Source organism: Sus scrofa, chromosome 8 (genome assembly GCF_000003025.6).
Source record: "Sus scrofa isolate TJ Tabasco breed Duroc chromosome 8, Sscrofa11.1, whole genome shotgun sequence".
Classification (NCBI taxonomy): Eukaryota; Metazoa; Chordata; class Mammalia; order Artiodactyla; family Suidae; genus Sus; species Sus scrofa.
Window position 1 is genome coordinate 5,950,490 of NC_010450.4, and position 17,037 is coordinate 5,967,526.

General features: G+C 50.2%; 1 protein-coding gene across 11 annotated transcripts in view; it reads left to right on the forward strand.

The window, feature by feature from the left end:
• STX18 (syntaxin 18) overlaps nucleotides 1-17,037 on the forward strand; it is a 117,292-nt gene that overhangs the window by 66,837 nt on the left and 33,418 nt on the right. For 10 of the 11 annotated variants that reach the window (XM_021100998.1, XM_021100999.1, XM_021100996.1 and 7 more), the window contains exon 2: nucleotides 7,666-7,733. In XM_021100998.1, coding sequence (XP_020956657.1) covers nucleotides 7,666-7,733 — 68 coding nt within the window. Of the gene's footprint in view, nucleotides 1-280; nucleotides 658-7,665; nucleotides 7,734-17,037 lie in introns of those variants that run through there. The other variant, XM_021101000.1, reaches the window with a different exon arrangement.

Consider the following 17,037-nt stretch of genomic DNA (forward strand, 5'->3'; position numbering starts at 1 on the left):
AGCCATCCTTCCAGAAGAATCCCTCCATTTTGTACCAAGATTTTTTGTTTTATGGTTTCTCTTGCTTTGGGTAATTTACAAAACACCCACGGGGGAGCAGCGGGCAGGTCTGTGCTGTGGGTGACACATGTAAACAAAGCTGGGCTTGCCGCCCGCGATGGCAGATGGCAGCCATGCTCCTGAGCTGCCTTTGTGCTGCACCTGCCCGGAGTGCACGTGTCTATTTTAAAACAATGTCGTCGCAGCTTCAGCCTAGCACAGCACAATTAATCTTTAACAATCCTTTGATTCCAGATGAAAAAGAGAGGACCAGAGAAAAACGGGAAGCCCTTGGGAAAACATTGGGATACTTTCGAGCGTTCCTGTTATCACTCCTGCTGTGATACCTGTGTTGCCATCTAGCGGATACCGTAAAGTGTGTACGGAGTCATCCTGTTTATCTTACCCTACCAGTGACTCCTGAAGCGGGGCGAAATTCAGTTCTGTTCAGAGCATTAAGTCATTTTCCAGGAACCGTCTTGGGCTCGGCCTGTGTCTGAGCAGCTCGTGTCAGACGTGAAGACGTTTCACCGCAAGAGGCGACGGCTCTGGAGAGAGGTGCTTGCGAGGAAGCGGCAGAGAAAACTCTGCGGAGGTGTCCCCTCTGAGCAGAGTCGGGTGGGTAGGGCAGGTCAGAGGTCTGGGGTCGGGGGTTCGGGAGGGCTCTGAACCCGGAGAAGTCAGCAGGGACAGGCTCGGGGGCCCCGCCTCAGGCTGAAGGGATTGGACGTGACCCCCTGGGTCCTGGGGAGTAGTTTATACTTTTAATCAGGGAAGTATGTGGAAAGATTTTCCTTTTTGTTTAAAAATACTTTTGGCTGACTAGAAAGATTATACATAACAAATTGTAGAAAGTTTTAAGGTACGAAAAGATATTGGTAAGAAAGCAAAGTCTCCAAATCTTACCAGCCAGCCAACTGTCCATACTGGGACGAGCCGTCTTTTAGATTCCCTTTTCTTTGCACGCACCCAGCTTGAGATGTGTATTTCATGTGTTAAAATGCAGTAAGTGCGTCCTCAGTATGTGGGGGGGACCTTGGCCCCCCCATTCTGCGATATGCTCCTGGGGAGGCGTCCCTGGGGTCGAGTGCCTGGGGCTGAGTCCATGTCAACAGTGCCTTCCCCTCGGGAGCTCTCCCAGGTGTGCACACTGGGATGCTCCTGCTTCGTCTCCTCCTCACAGCTTCAGGTGGAGAACAAGGAGTGAGAGCATCTGTTCTTCCCTGTCAAGCGCATCTAGTGTAGAGACCGCTGCTACTGTTTCATAATTACTCTGCTTATGTGGTGGATGTGCTGTGTGAAGTTCAATGTCTTGATGATTTTTGAAGTTAGTTTTACTAAATACAGTTGCTCAAGGATGCAGCTAGAAATTCTCATACTAAGTGAATGAAGTAAGTCAGAAAGAGAAAGACAAACACCACATGATATCACTTATATGTGGAATCTGAAATATGGCACAAATGATATCTACAAAACAGAAATAGACTCACAGACACGGAGAACAGACTGGTGGATGCAGAGGGGGAGGGAGGAGGGCGTGGGATGGACGGGGAGTTGGGGGGGGGTGATGTAAACTATTACATTTAGAGTGGATAAGCAGTGAGGTCCTGCAGTGTAACTGCAGAGGGAACTGTATTAGTCCTGGGGACAGAATATGAGGGAAGATGTTATGAGAAAAAGAATATAGATAGATGTATAGATATATATGAATGCATCACTTTGCTGTAAGCCGAAGTTGACACATTGTAAATCAACTATATTTCAATTAAAAATAATTTTTTTTTAGAGTGAACTCAATTTTTCTTCAGAGAAAGAAAGGGATGAGTCAGGAAGGGCTGCACTTTCAGAATGGAGTTGGAATGACTGGTTTGGCTGAGTGTCACCCTCGTGAAGAAGCCAGTTCCTGGCTGGTCCTGGAGCCCGGCTCTTGGCTTTGCACTGACCCGTAGCTGTTGCCATGGCATGTGACCTGAACAAGGCATCTCAGCACTGGGTACTTTCAATCTCAGAACGTTCTCTGTGTGCTGATGAAAGCACCTCTCAGAACAGTCTGCCTCAAATGGGACACAGGGATGTCTTTGCACGCAGACTTGCAGGGTGAAAACACAGGCACTAGGTTCAGGAGTCACAGTGTCCCATTGGTTTTGAACCATTTATACAAAATGTGTTCTTTCAGTGTCTTCCCATCTGTAAAATGGGATTATAATGGCACCTATCCCACAGAGTTGTTAGGAGAAGTACATGAGATAATGGATGCATAGCATTTAGACTGGTGCCTGCCACACAGCATGCAGTCAATAAAAGTTGGCTATTAATTCATGCTGCTACTATTTTTAAAAATTCATTTTTATTACCCTCCCTTTGTAGTGAAGCTTAGGGAGATTAAGCAACTTGCTTAAAATTTCAGTTGGCAAAAGTTAAGAGTTTAGGGAGCTTATAAAAAACACCCCCTTTCTTCTTAGCCCAATTTTGGAACTGCCTGAAAGAAACACAGGAGTCAGAACATGAGAAAGCCAAATGGAGAACCTGGCTTTAGATTTGTAGCCAAATATGGGTGGAGCACAGGCCAGAACAGACTCTGCTGCCCGGCCACCCCCTTCTGCAGACCCCACTCCAGCAAGTCCTCCACCCTCAGATCCATGAGTGAGGGCTGGGAGGGAACAGGTGCTGCTGGGGCCTCTCTATCCGAAGCCTCGAGAGTGGGGCATCCCGGCCCCTGCAGAGTAAGAGGCAGAGATTAGAAAATGAGCCAACTCGCTGGGCTTCCTACGCACTTCACTCCTGTCTGCCCTGCTCCACCCAAACTCACAGTCTTTAGCCTGGAGAAGCTCCTCCGCCGTATCCCATCCCACACTAAGGCTGGATGTAGGTGAACTCGGATGCGGGGAAGAGACCCAACTGTGGAAGTCACCTTCGTTACCTGTTTAAACTGTGCTTCGAGGTGGATTGACGATTGAAACACAGAGCGAACGGCCAGTCTTTCCACCCGTCGAGTTTCCTTGCTCGCGTTTGTGGGCCTTCCTCCCAGCATCCCTCTGATTCTTGCCGATGCCAAGGTCCCGTGTGGCAAACACAAGGAACAGCAGCCAAGCTGGGAGGAGGGACTTCAATGCGGAGACAGTCGTTTTTGATATTATGTGTCTTCCTACTTTATCATAGGAGTGACCTTTCAAGTGAGCGCTCTGTGTGGGAACATTTAAAAATCCTTTCTTGCAGATCTTTCTGTATCCACTGTAGTTAAAAACATTTTAAAAAAATCAATATATACAAATATTCTCGCATGAAGCCCAGTCTGTAGTTCTGTGAAGAAAAGAGTTGAACTGAAGCTAAATAGTAGTAGTTTATTCGGTTTTTGATGATATACTGTAGAGTAAATAACTTGGCCTGTGAGTTGTGTAGACCTGTGCTCCGTTAGTTCTGGGACCCGGCGTGATCTCCGTCTCCATGCATCTCATGGGAATGGGGGAGCTGCCTAACTCATCCCACTGTTACGGGGGAGCCGCTGGCAGCACGTGGCAAGCCGTTCATGCGCTGCCTGGCGCACACACGGCTCTGCTCAGTGGTGGCCGTCACCTTGGGGGGACCTCAGGTGTGGAGTGCACTGGTGATGACGGACCCAAGAAGAAAACTGCTTGGGCTTGCTCACCGGATGCTTCCCTCGGTCCCCAGTCACCCCCCTTGCGACTGCTGTACGATCTGTGTGTAAATTTGGGGGTTGAGAACCCAGAATGCCGGGTTCTGGCCAGGCTTCACCCAGGGGTCCCCGAGCAGATTTCTGACCCTCTCTCTGACCAGGTTCCCTCATTGTAGAACAGGCGTGATGATGTGTTCCACCTCGCGGGGGCTGCTGGGGGGATTCATTGAGCCAGTGAGTGTGGAGGTGTCGGCGTAGCACCTGGCACAGAGTAAACTCTCAGTGGAGGTCTCGTCACTGTTGATCCAAGTGGCCCTGATCCTCTTAAATGGACCTTTAAGCAAAGCCCAGAAGTCCTTAGAAATAAACCAGCTAGAGACTTTGAATGAGGTTGAGTTGTTGGTTCAAGTGTGGTTAGTACGAGTTTGGCAGCAGAAAATCTGTCCTTCAGAATCAGCAGGCATGTTAAGGGAGAGTGCCCAGCGGAAGGGCTCTTTCTCTAAAGTCACGTCTTGTTAAGAAGAACGCCCGGCGTGCACTAGGCAGAGCGTGTGGAAGCCCCGTGTGCACACGTGCCCTCAGCGCTGGCCCCCCGGCATCTCCTACTCCCCGCCCCGTGGGAGTGAAGCACGTCGCAGCTCTCGTATCGTAAGAAATGGGGGTCACACTGGTTATACTTTCAGTGTAACTTCCTGAATTGTGCTTTTGAGATGCTGGTGGAGGCTTCTCGTTCCTGGCGCTCATCCCCACGTACCGTCCACCCTGCGGGCGGAGGCTAGCCAAAGATCGGGGATGGTGCCCTGCACCGGGGAGGGCTGCTGGATCTAGCCTACGTAGCAGCTTCCTTTGGACCTTTTAAAACTTTTTTTTTGTCTTTTTAGGGCTGCACCCCCTGCACGCGAAGGTTCCCAGGCTAGGGGTCTAATCAGAGCTATAGCTGCCGGCCTACACCACAGCCACAGCAATGTGGGATCTGAGCCATGTCTGTGACCTACACCACAACTCACGGCAACGCTGGATCCTCAACCCACTGAATGAGGCCAGGGACCGAACCCACAGCCTCGTGGTTCCTAGTCAGATTAGTATCCACTGCGCCATGACGGGAACTCTTAAAACTTTATTGAAAGCTGTATGACTCCTTTAAAAAAAACTGTTCTGGATAAGACTTGAAGCACTTATGCTACGGCTGAATCTTTGTCTCCCCAAAATACGTGTGCTGAAGCCCTAATACCCAATGGTATTTGGAGACGAAGCCTTTGGAACCCGGTTGGCTCCTGAGGATGGAGCCCTCATGAGTGGATCGGTGCCCTTAGGGGGCAACACAGACGACCGCGCGAGGATTCAGCAAGGCCGCGGCTGTCCCCCAGTCCGGAGGAGGCCCTTACCAGGCCCCAGATATGCCGGTGCCTTGACTAGGACTCTGCAGCCTCCAGAACTGTGAGCACTAAGTGTTTGCTGGTCAAGCCCCCAGACTGTGGCATTTGCTGTGGCAGCCCAAACGAAGATATTCTCAGTGCTGCCGCAACAAACTTAACCGCTTAGAACAACAACGGTTTATTATCTTCTGGTTCTGTAGGTCAGAAGTCCAAGGTGCTGGCTGGGCTCTGGAGACGCCAGGGGAGAGTCATGCCACTTCCAGACGCTGCCCTCATCCCGTGGCTCCCGCCCTCCGTCTTTGGAGTGAGCAGCCCTGGGCTGAGTCCTCCCGTTGCGTCCTCTGACTCTCTCCTGCCTCCCTGCTCCCCGTTTAAGGACTCCGGGGCTACAGAGGCCCACCTTCCTGGATCGGATACTCCAGAATGGGTCCACGGTCATCTCTGCCTCTTAAGGTCACCTGATCAGCACGTCGTCCCCTTGGCTGCACAGCATAGTATAGTCACAGGTTCTGGGGATTAGGACCGTACGTCTCTGGGGGTCGGTGTGATCCTTTGGGGCTTATTCTGTAGCACTGTTGATTCAGCATTTAGTAGAAGTTTTTGAGGTCTACTCTGCACCAGGAACCGTGCCTGACAAGCTCTGGGGAAACCGAGGGCACTTCCGCCCTGGGAGCTTGCCCTCTGGCAACCAGTCTTCCAGGTCTTTGTGTCTGTGCAGAGCGCAGCAGGGCCGAGGCCACGTGGGGCACGGAGAGCTGAGTTGCGAAGCGCCTTGAGGGCCACATTTGGAGTTTGAACTTGAGCCCATTGGTTAGCCCAACGATGACAGCCCCCGGCAGAGCTGCTTGGCTTTGGCTGCCGTGTGTTTTAGCCCAGAATTCACCCCTGCCCAGCGCACTACACCCTCCAGTCCCTGGCGTTTACTCACTCAGCTGCCTACCTGGCCCCTTGCAGGCCGGGTTTGCTGAAGGGAATGGCAACCATTGGAATTATTAACAGGAGAGGAGCTTGACTCATCTAGTATGTGATGCAATAAACTCCTGTTTGCACATCTCTCAAAGTTTTTTCCTAACAATCTTAAAAGCCAGAGTTTAAGATGGAGCATGAGCGGAAAATAGGAGACGGAGCGTGGGGAAGGCAGCTGTGACTCAGTGGGAGACACGCCGAATTTGAACACAGAGTCCTGAGCTTGACTCTGAGCCTGACTGCGCACCCACAGTGTCACTGTGGACAAGGCACTTGACCTCTGTGAGGTTCGCTTGCCCAAGCTGGTAAATGAGCACAGGGGTGCCGCGCCCAGGCAGGGCCTTTGGGAGGAACGAGCTCGTGAACGTGGAAGGCTCCTCGCAGAGCCAGGGAGGCCGCAGAGACTCTCAGTCCTTCCTTGGAGTCTGGAGAGTAAATGGGTATTACAGTAGTGAATTTTCCCTTTGTGCCTGAAGGTGCTTTTCCGAACCGTATTTGTTATTAGTCTAGACTGTCTGGGAAATTTAACTGAACCCCTACTGACGTGTCTCCAGACAAATGCTGAATGTTCTTTAGTAGTAAACACTGTTTGTACAGAGACATGTACTCGTTCCGCACATGCTGGCTGACACCTTCTGTGCCTCTGTTGTGCTTTGAGCTACGGGGGGAGCTGTGGCTGCCAACCCGCTGGGGAGGAGGTGTGCGTGCAGGGCTGTAGCCGGGGGACGTGGCCGTGGGTAGCTGCCACGAGCCGGGTGGGTGGGATGCAGAAGTGCTTTTAAGTTCCGAGCGAAGCTGAGTTGGCCTTGACACAAGAACTTTGATGTAAAAGATGAAAGTTCAGCAGCGTCCTCAGGGCTGGGGCTCCTGTGTTTGGAACAAGCACCAAGGCCGTTAGGAGGCAATGGTGCGAGCTCGGTCAAAGACCTGAGCAGGCCGCTGACCTGGCTGGTCATCCTCTCCTTCCAGAAACACTTTGGTCCCCGTTGACCCCCATCCTAGGGTCCTTCCTACCTCTTTTTTACTGTTGCTTAATCCCACGTTCCATGCACAGGACCTGACACATAGGAGGTGCTTTCATACTAGAAACAAGCCGTCGCGAGTTCAGCGCTCTGTGCTTTTGTGTCCCTTTTGTTCATCCGTGTGGAAGGAGAGAGGGTGGCGATTTGTTGTGTCGGGATAGATTGTGGCTCCTGAATCTTTCCTTTAATTCTCCTGCTCTGCCGAGCCCTGTTTATAAACTCGATAGCTCCAGCCTTACAGTCCATCCCCTGGAGCCCTTGGAAGAAGCCATAAATGTCCATAGCATTTTGGATATAAGACACATAAGCGAAGAAATCGGCCTTTATCAAGCACACGCAGCAGTCGCTAGACATGCATTATCTCATTTAATCTCCGCGTACCTTAGAGATGATGTCTTCCTTTTGTCACAGATCAGTTGCAGGAAGAAAGAACCATCCGTAAGAGACCAAGGCCAGGAGTGTCACCCAACAATTTAGTGATTATGCAAGAGTCCGAAACCAGCATCGTCCTGTTTGTAGCTCAGACTCTTTCTACAACTTGCATTCCATTCGCTACTAATGAAAAATGTGCTGCATGTGAACCAAGCATATTTATCCATATCAACTGTTGGCTCTTTTTTCCTTGTAGATTTCACACATTGGCAAGCTGAGAGATTTTCTTCTGGAACACAGGAAAGATTATATTAACGCTTATAGGTAAGTGTATATTTTGTACTGATTTTGGTGACCGTTTTTTTTTTAATTTAAAAAAATTTACTGAAACCTAGTTGATGTGCAATGCTGTGTATAGCAGAGCGATTCGGATATACGTATGTACATGGTTCTTCACACTCTGTTCCATGATGGTGTATCCTAGGATACTGAATATAGTTCCCGGGGCTACACAGCAGGACCTTGGTGTCTGTCCATCCTAGACATACTGGCTTACCTCTGCCAGCCCCAAACTCCCAAGCCTTCCCTCCCCAGCCCCCTCCACTTGGCAACCACAAGCCTGCTCTCTGTACCTGTGGGTCTGTTTCTGTGTCATGGGCGTGTTCATTTGTGTTGTATTTTAGATTCCACGTGTAAGTGGTATGTGGTATTTGTCTTTCTCTTTCTGACTCGCTTCACTTGGGATGAGAGTCTCTAGGTCCCTTGACTGTTCTTTTCCACACCTATACTCCTTTTGAGCTTTTTGTCCTCTCTCTTTGCTCAGTTACTCGGGTTGTGATGGAGAAGGTTGGCTTGGCAGCAGAAGGATGTCTGCAAAGCAGAAAGGAGCTCCCCTAGCCAGGGAGAGCCCGGCCACACCCCACATCCTCCAAGTCACCCTAGCCCCACAGCAGTGTCCCCTGCTCTGCCGCTCCCATGGGTTTGCATCTCTGTATGTATATACATGTTATGGCACATGCAGAAGGGGCTGGGGTACACTTTCTCACCGAGTCAATATTACTGAGCAAATGAGATAATGCAGCTCATGTAAAAATGCCATTTGGAGACACACACTCTTGCCTCTAGTGAGGGCTTTCATTAGGTTGATTTTTAAAAAGAAGGAAAGCATTTTGATCGAGGTTTCCAATATAGCTTCTAGAATAGGCTCCAGCTCTCAGAGACACAGAAACGGGGCAGTGCAGGCATCCTGCCTCCTGCTTTTCCCTGGCCCCCACCTGCACCTGTGGCTGTAGAGCGGTGTTTCTGCGTAAGACTCAGCTTCAAGGGCAGCGTGTAATTTACTGGAGCAGTGGGATTGCATGCGTGAGGCGACGTCATTCAAAACATCTTTTCAGAATGTCATCATTTTATAAAACAAGAGGTTTTGCCCTTCAGAAGCTTTCCTATCACAGAGTTTGCAAAAATAAAAGAAATCCTCTTATTTTTTTAAAAACTTTGTAAATATATGCAAAAATGAAAATATTTCATATAAGTTCTTTAACAGAGAAAATAGTTATACCCCAGTTGGTTTTTAGATAGTCCTACCACTTTGCTTTATACTGTTAAGTGTATTTCATTTGCATACTTTTGGAATACACTAAAAGTATTATTCTGAGCTTAGTACCAAAAAGACCTTTTTTTTTTTGGTTGTCTTTTTAGGGCTCCACCTGCAGCATACGGACGTTCCCAGGTTAGGGGTTGAATTGGAGCCACAGCTGTTGGCCCACACCACAGCCACAGCCACGCCAGACCCAGCCTGCATCTGTGACCTACAGCACAGCTCACGGCAATGCCGGATCCTTAACCCACTGAGTGAGGCCAGGGATCGAACCTGAGTCCTCAGGATACTAGTCAGATTCATTTCCACTGAGCCATGACAGGAAACTCCAAGACCTTATTTTTAAGCTCTCAGTTAAAATAGTTGGTCAACACTAGATGGCAGTGTAAATTCCACTTTGGAAGGTGTGTATGTGCAGCAGGTCCTGATCTCACAGTCTGTAAAAATGGGTGCTCCGGCCATTTGGAAAACGCAACAAAACAGATACAAGCCTGTCAGTTTCCAGCTCCTTTCTTCTGTGCTTGACAACTTAGGTTAAATAAGGGGTGTCGAGATCTTTCATGGAAATCCACTGAAAAGGCCTCCCGCTGGGCAGTTGCTTTAAATGTTGGTCTAGTTCAAGCCACCCCACCCTGTTATTAGCCATGCAACCTGAGAAAGTCATTTAATCTAAAACATAGTATCTCCCTCTAAACCAGGGGTCAGCAGACCGCAGCCTGCAGACCAAGTCTAGCCTGCTGCCTGCTTTTGTACAGCCTGAGGGCTGAGGCTAGTTCTTACCATTTTCAAATGGGTAGAGGGAAATAATATTTTACCACATAAGAAAATTATATGAAATTCAAACTTCAGTGTCTATAAATAAAATTTATCAGAACACCACTCCCATTCATTTACAAATGTTCCATGACTGCTTTTATGCTACAACAGCAGAGGGAGTGGCTGTGATGGGCTATACGGCCCTCAAAGTCTAATGTATTGATTATCTGGCCCTTTTCAGAAAAAGTTGGAAGAGCCCAGCTCTAAATATGAGGGTCACGTGCTGGCTAGATAGGACATTCAGGCAAGACAGTACGATTAAAATGCAGCGCAAAAAGACAAACAGCAATGGATCTATAAAAAAGGTTATTTTATAAGGGGCTATTCTGTAGCTTTGCAGTGGTTTTAATGCAAAAGCTATCCTGTAACTTTTGCTTATAATGGTGAGACTAGGGCCTGTCTCCTCCCACGGCACAGCTCCGCCCCTCACACTTTGCCTGTGTTCCCAGACCCCCATGGCATGGATGCATCGAGTCCTTTGCCCTCACATTGCTCAGGACAGGTTCAGTCACACCCAGGTTCTAGTCCCGGTCTGGCAGGTGTTAACCATGCACGCATATACAGCTCTCTTCACGTCTTGTGCTTGGTTTTTAAATGAAGGGTGGACGGTGTTCCTCGGAGGGTTAGATGAGATGTGTGGGTGCCCCTGGTACACGAAGTCCGTTGATGAGTGTGGTGATTGAATCGGAGCCCCACTTGACCTGTGATGCAGTTGGGGCAGGGGTCAGTTGATAAAGAAAGCACCTCTGTTTCCTCCAGAGGAGGGAGGGAGAGACAGAGGTTCAGAGGATGGAGAGGATGCCAGGGTCAAGTCAGCACGGCAGAGATGGACGTGTCCTCAGTGAAAGCTAGGGTCGGGGGCAGAAGTTAGGTCTGCAGGCAGGTGGCCTTGCTGAAGGCTCCTGAATGAGAGGCCCTCAGTCGTTGGTGCCACTGGATGTCACAGCCCCAGCACACAGAGAGCGCAGAGGCCCCGTGTAGCACGGGAGAGAAGCCTCTGCTGTCACTAAGCAGGCGGTCCCAGAGGGAAGGAGGCAGCGGAGCCGTGGCGGGAGGCGTGCTCCCCAAAGGAGGGCAGGAGGGCAGAGGCCAGGAAGGCAGTGAGTGTCCCGCTGGAGGAGTTGCTTCAGCAGGGGATGGATCCCCTCCACGCCCCTGTCGGGCTCCCCTTCCCGCAGGCACGCGCTGTTGAGAGCCTTTCCCGAAGGGAGGCTGGCCGGCCTCCCCTCGAGTTGGGGAGTGGGGGTGCTGGCCTTGCCTTTTCCTGGGAACATTTGGATGGGGTTAATCACGGGCCTGAGAGAAATACTGCCTTCAGACCCATAAGGCTGTGTTAGTTTGACATAATTAGGAAGCTGTAATTTTTTCCATAACGTAGAGCTCAGACTTTATTGACCCATTTAACTTTTTAAAATAATGACATTTTACTAGAGCAGAACAGCATGCAATCTAGGTAGCCTCTGGCGGGATCTCTTGAATGATTTTAATTAAAAATGATTTCTCCACTTCTTTTCCCCATATCCTGGTAACAGAACAGTACCACTTGGGGGAAAAACTTTCTTGGTTTCTGTTGTTGTTTCTAATAGAAGAATCATACTGTCAGTTTCCAATTTAAAAGGTTAATACTATAATCTGTCTTAAAGGAACATCGCCTTTTAGCTGAGTAATCAGTTTTATCAGATTAACCTTCAGACCTTGTCAGTGTCGCTGAGCGGAGTTTCGTTAAGTTAAACTGGAGGAGGAGGATGTTAACCTCTTGTCCTTGGACTTAGCCGTTTATGGGTCTGCTCGGTCCACGGGTGCACACCCACTAGGAGCTGGGTGCCTTCCTTGTTTATTTGTCCCTGACCCCTTAACCTCTGTTTCTAGCGAGGCAGTTTCTATGAAGGACGCCCTGGACCGCTTCGCCCTGCTCTGCTCTGCTCAGGGCGGGCCCCTCTTCTCGCTACCCACTGCCCCGGAAAACGTGGGCGCTGGGCTTGGATGGGGAGGCGCCGCCCCAAGGAGGGGGGAGACCGGCCTGAGGTCGGCCCTGCAAAGAACCCCAGGCTTACTCCTCCCTCTTCGCTTGGGGGCGGTGGGAGGGGCTGTTGTCAGGATGGACGTGTCTCCCACCCCTCTGTGCCTTGACTTTTCCAGGGAAGGCTCTGGATGGGAGTGCCAACAGGTCTGGAGGTGGGGGTCGAATCAACTCGGGCGGTCGCTGTGAGTCCAGCCTCTTCGGGTCGCCTCATGTGTTAAGGGAGGTTGTTCCGGAAGTGTTTGGGTACAGATGCATTGATTTATCAGCCTACTAAATCCCAGGTGTGATGGGGTACAGTAGTGAACAAACATCCCCGCCTTTACGGAACCTATGTTTTGGAGAAGATAGAGAAGAAACAAAATAAATGAGTAAAAACGATACATACAGGATGTTAGAGCAGGATAAATGCTTTGGTGGAGAGAGAAGGGAAAACAGGTGGAAAATGTCAGGGAGGAAACCGTTTAATAAAGGGACTGGGAAGGCCTCACTAAGGGGGGTCACTGCATGACCACCTCAAAGAAGTAGGCAGTCAGTTTATACAGGCATCCGGGCAGAGAACATTCCAGAAGGAGAAAACATCCAGCCAGCGGAAAGGTCCTGATGTGAGAGCATGTCCAGCAGGTGCATGGAGCAGTGAGGGGCTGGGTGGCTGGAGCAGGGGGCAGGGGTAGGTGGAGGACGAGCTCAGAGAGAGCAGGGGCCAGATCTTGTGAGGCGTCTTAAGGCTCGTGCAGTGCCTGGAAGGACCTTGGCTTCTGCTCTCAGGTGGGCAGCACTGGACGGTCTGCACAGGGTTGATGGGATCTGACTGACTTTGTAACAGATGCGCAAGGCTCGTGAGTTCAGTAAACTGAGCAGGGACGGGGCAGAAGCAGCAGAGCAGCTGGGAGGCTGCAGTTGCCATCCAGGCCAGGGCCGTCGATGGCACGGGCCAGAGGGGTTAGCGGTGGGTGTGGTGACGAGAGGTCAGCTCTGGAAATAATTTGAAGGTAGAGCCGGCTAAATTTGTTGATGGGTTAGAGGTGAGCTGGGAGAGTAAAGAGGCGCCAGGACAACCTGAGGTTTGGGCCCCGAGCAGCTGGAAGGAAGGGGATTGCCGCCAAGGCAGGTGGGAGGCTGTGGCAGGAGCGGGTTTGGGGCATATTCATATAAACATTCTGAATGGAGGTGTGGAGCCGGCAGTTAGATATATGTGCTTCAAGTTCAAGAGAGGTTCAGGCAGAAGGTGGAAAGTTGGAAATTGTCCATGTAAAACCGCTGTATGTGCTGACAAAAAAAAGCCACGAGCCTAGACAGCCTCACCAAGGGGGCAGTGTAGGGAGCAGAGAGGTTCAGGGATGAGCCGTGAACTCTTCATCATTAAATGGTCAGACCAGAAGGCCTGAGAACAGACAGCAGCCGGGGAGGTGGGTGGGGACAGGAGGGTGCCTTTGGGGAGGACACAGGACCGCCGATCGGGCCAGGGGAGCCATCAGCTCCCTCCAATCTGTAGAAAGTAATGGGGGGAGGGCTGAGCCCTGCCTGGTGGGGTCATCAGTGACCTTGGGGAGTGAGGACAACAGAGCCTGTTTGGATCAGGTCAGGGGAGAACGGCCGGGACAATGGGGACAGGGGCTGTAAGCTTCTCAGAGACGTTTTATTGTGAAGAGGGGAGGAGTTGGGCAGTAGCTGATAGGAGGCATGGATTTGAGAGGTTTGGTTTGGTTTGGTTTTTTATGGCTGCACTTGTGGCATATGGAAGTTCCCGAGCCAGGGACTGAATCCAAGCCACAGCTGCAACCTAGGCCACAGCTGCAGCGACGCCCAATCCTTTAACCCTCTGTGCCAGGCCGGGGATTGAACCCACAACTCCACAGTGACCCAAGTGGGTTAAGTCGGATTCTTAACCCACTGCGCCACAGTGGGAAGTGCTGGTTTTTGTTTTTTAAGTTGGGAGAAATAGGAGCAGGTTTGTATGAGGCTAGGAACATCCAGTAGACAGGGAGAGGTGGTTTTATTAGGAACCACTATTAGTGTAGTGTTCACTGTATGGCAGACACTGTCTAAGCCCCGGGTCCGCATAGTCATTCTTCTAGGGCTGATGGTGCTTGAAAGCCAAAGAACTGCCACGGCCCACCCGGCGCCCAGGTGGGAGGGGGCCAACTTGGAAGTGGACGCTTCATCCTTGGTCTCTGGGAAGAAGGCACAGTCTCTGGGCCCCTAGGAAGCGGGGTGGGGAGGTGGGAGTGAGAGCTTGGAGGAGTTCTTGGAAACAGGGAGCTCAGCTATCACTGATGCTGCCGGCGGGGCTGGGGGTGTTGGGGGTTTGAGGAGCAAGGAGGCACGGAGCCGCGGTCTAGGACAGTGGGAGAGTATCTGCTTCCTGCCTGATCCTAAGCCCGCAGCCCACTAACTCCTGGTCCTCTGCACAGCGCCCGTCTCCTTCCTCGTGGTCTCTCGCTCCAAATGGCCCTTCTCTCGTTGCCTCACTGCCACCATCCCTCCCGGAGCCAGACTCTTCCCATGGCCCTCAGATGATCAGGATGAAGGGGTCAGATCAGTTAAACAAGACCCAGACAACCAAGTATTTTTTGTGTCCATCTCATGCAAGCCGCCTGTTCTTAGAGTTTGTAGACCTCACCGGTGTCCGGTTATCAGGCCGCCGTGAACATCAGTAGCCTCAGCCCCGCGTCAGCCATGTGGCCGCTGTACCGTATGTCCAGTGACTTCCCTTTCCTCTTCTTAGACTGTAGAACTTCAGACAGCCCTCCTTTATTACTTGAGCTATCCTTTAGTTTCTCTAGATTTTGTCACAAAATGGTTAGAAGACCATTTGCCCTGGTTTCTTTTTGAAAACCGAGTGTTGAACACGGAACATTTAGTCTCGAGAGCATCCCTCTGTCCCTTTAAACTGCATTCTAAGGACAAGTGCTGAGAGTGGCCTCTTTCTTTCTTATTTCTAGTTCTTTCTCCTCCTCCTTCTGTGGCTTTTGTTTCTATTATTGTCCCTTGCTCCCCCAGGCCCCTGAACTCAGGGTCTGATGATGCTTTGCCTCCGAAGTCTGTTCTGTTCCTGACAGTTTTTACGTCTCAGATCCCTCGCCCCTTTTCAGTCGTGCCGTGCGTGCTCTGCCAGTGCTCCTGTCTCAAATCTCAGTTCCACAGAAACACATCAGCCCGCGGAGATGAACCAGGCAGGATTCTCTGTCTGATTTTGAGACCCCGTCGCCTGATCAACCCCCTCTATTCCAGCTAATGTGATGTGGGCCGCGTTTATCTTCATCGAGCTCTGCCTTTCCATTGGCTACAGAAGAAAACGCCTTCAACCAGCGCTGAAGGCCCACCAAGAACTCATCGCTTCTGCCTCGCCTGGGCTCCGGCCAAACCCAACCACCGACTGTTCTCTAGACAGGCTCTCGCTGTCCTGATCACGTCCTTTCTCCTTCAGAGTGTCCGCTCTCATCTCCCCGTAGCCACTTCCCAGCTTTCAAGATTTAGTTCATAAATCACCTTCCCTCCCGTTAGCTAATAGGAAATAAGCACCCTCTCTTCTGAGCTCTCTGGCCTTTTACAACACAGGTGGTGCCTCGAGTGGTGGTTAAGAGCGTGGAGCCGGGATGCCTTGGTTCAGATCTTAGCTCTGCTAATTACTAGCTGTGTGACCTTGGCAAGTTACCTAACCTCTCTGTGCCTCAGTTGTTTCATGTGTCAAATGGGGATTATAATGGTATTCACCTCATAGAATCTTGATAATTAAGTGTGTAAATACATGTGAAGTGCTTAGAACAGTGAGTCAGTGTTGGTGTCAATGCCTGGCAAGTGTCCTGTGACCATCACCTTGTTTGTGGTGTAGGGACTGTCCCTAACCCCAGAGATGCCACTGCTGGGATCTAGTTTATTGAGAGCAGGGCTGGATTTGCTCATATCCATAGCCCAGACATTAGCAGTTTGATTTCATAATGGGTATTGGACATTGTACTGTGTGCCAGGTGCTACACGTGCTCATATTTAATATTTATAGCAAAAGCGAGATTGTGGTCTTTAACTTGTGTCCATACCGTTTCACTAACTTTTGAATAGTCTAAAATAATTTGCATTTACGTTATTCTCTCTCCTTCTGTGTCCTCAGGAAGTACTAACTGCATATTAATAGGTAGAATGTCATCAGTATTTTGTAATTTTGAACCTGCCCTCTCTTAACATACTAACCAACCAAATAATTTTTAGGGAGTTCCCATCGTGGCTCAGCAGAAACAAATCTGACTAGCACCCATGAGGACACAGGTTTGATCCCCAGCCTCGCTCAGCGGGTTAAGGCTCTGGCGTTGCCATGAGCTGTGGTGTGGGTCACAGACGCAGCTCCAATCTGACTGGCATAGGCTGGCAGCTATGTCTCTGATTCAACCCCTAGCCTGGGAACCTCCATATGCTGCAGGTGCAGCTCTAAAAAGACAAATAATAATAATAATTTTTAAGAGCCTATTCCTTTAAATTTCTGAATAAACATGTTCCTCTGGTTTTTTTCCTCCTTTCTCCCTTAAATAAATGAACTCATCCAAATCTATACCTAATATAGTTTCCTTTAATTGAATCCAATATTTAGATAAATTGAGGTCTGTAATAAGATTATCCCTCTGTACATCATAAAGGAAATAAAATTAAAGTTGGAAGAAGTTATATATGCATGTCCTATGAAAATATAGTTTTAGAATTATTTACCAGATGGTTAACCTTTTCAAAATAGTAATTTTGTTATTGAGATACTTAATCTGGGCTACATCACTGGCAGGCGCTCATTACATTTGATGAATATGTTTCAAATGCCAATTATTTAGCTAGTGCTATTCATAAAATATCACGGAAGGACCAGAGTTTGGACCGTCCTGGAGGTCGCTCCGTCTCCTCATGTCATGGCCTACGCTTTGCGCGCCGTCTCTGGCCCTGCGCCTTATCCCCCTCCTTCCGCACCCACGCCTGCCTCTGGGCTCTGTGTCCTGGGCTCCTCATTTACGCAGCTCCGCGTCAGCCCCTTTCACCAACGAGACCTCTCTCAGGTCTGTCAGGCCTTCTGGTCCCCCTGACGTGGCCTCGCCCAGGCTCTCTTCATCTGTTCCGGGTGCTCAGTGCCTGCCCTCTTAGCTGTGGTCTGATTTCTTCTGCTTCCAGGGCGGCCGCCGAGAGGACCCCCTGCGAAGTGCAGCTCCCCCTGTGTA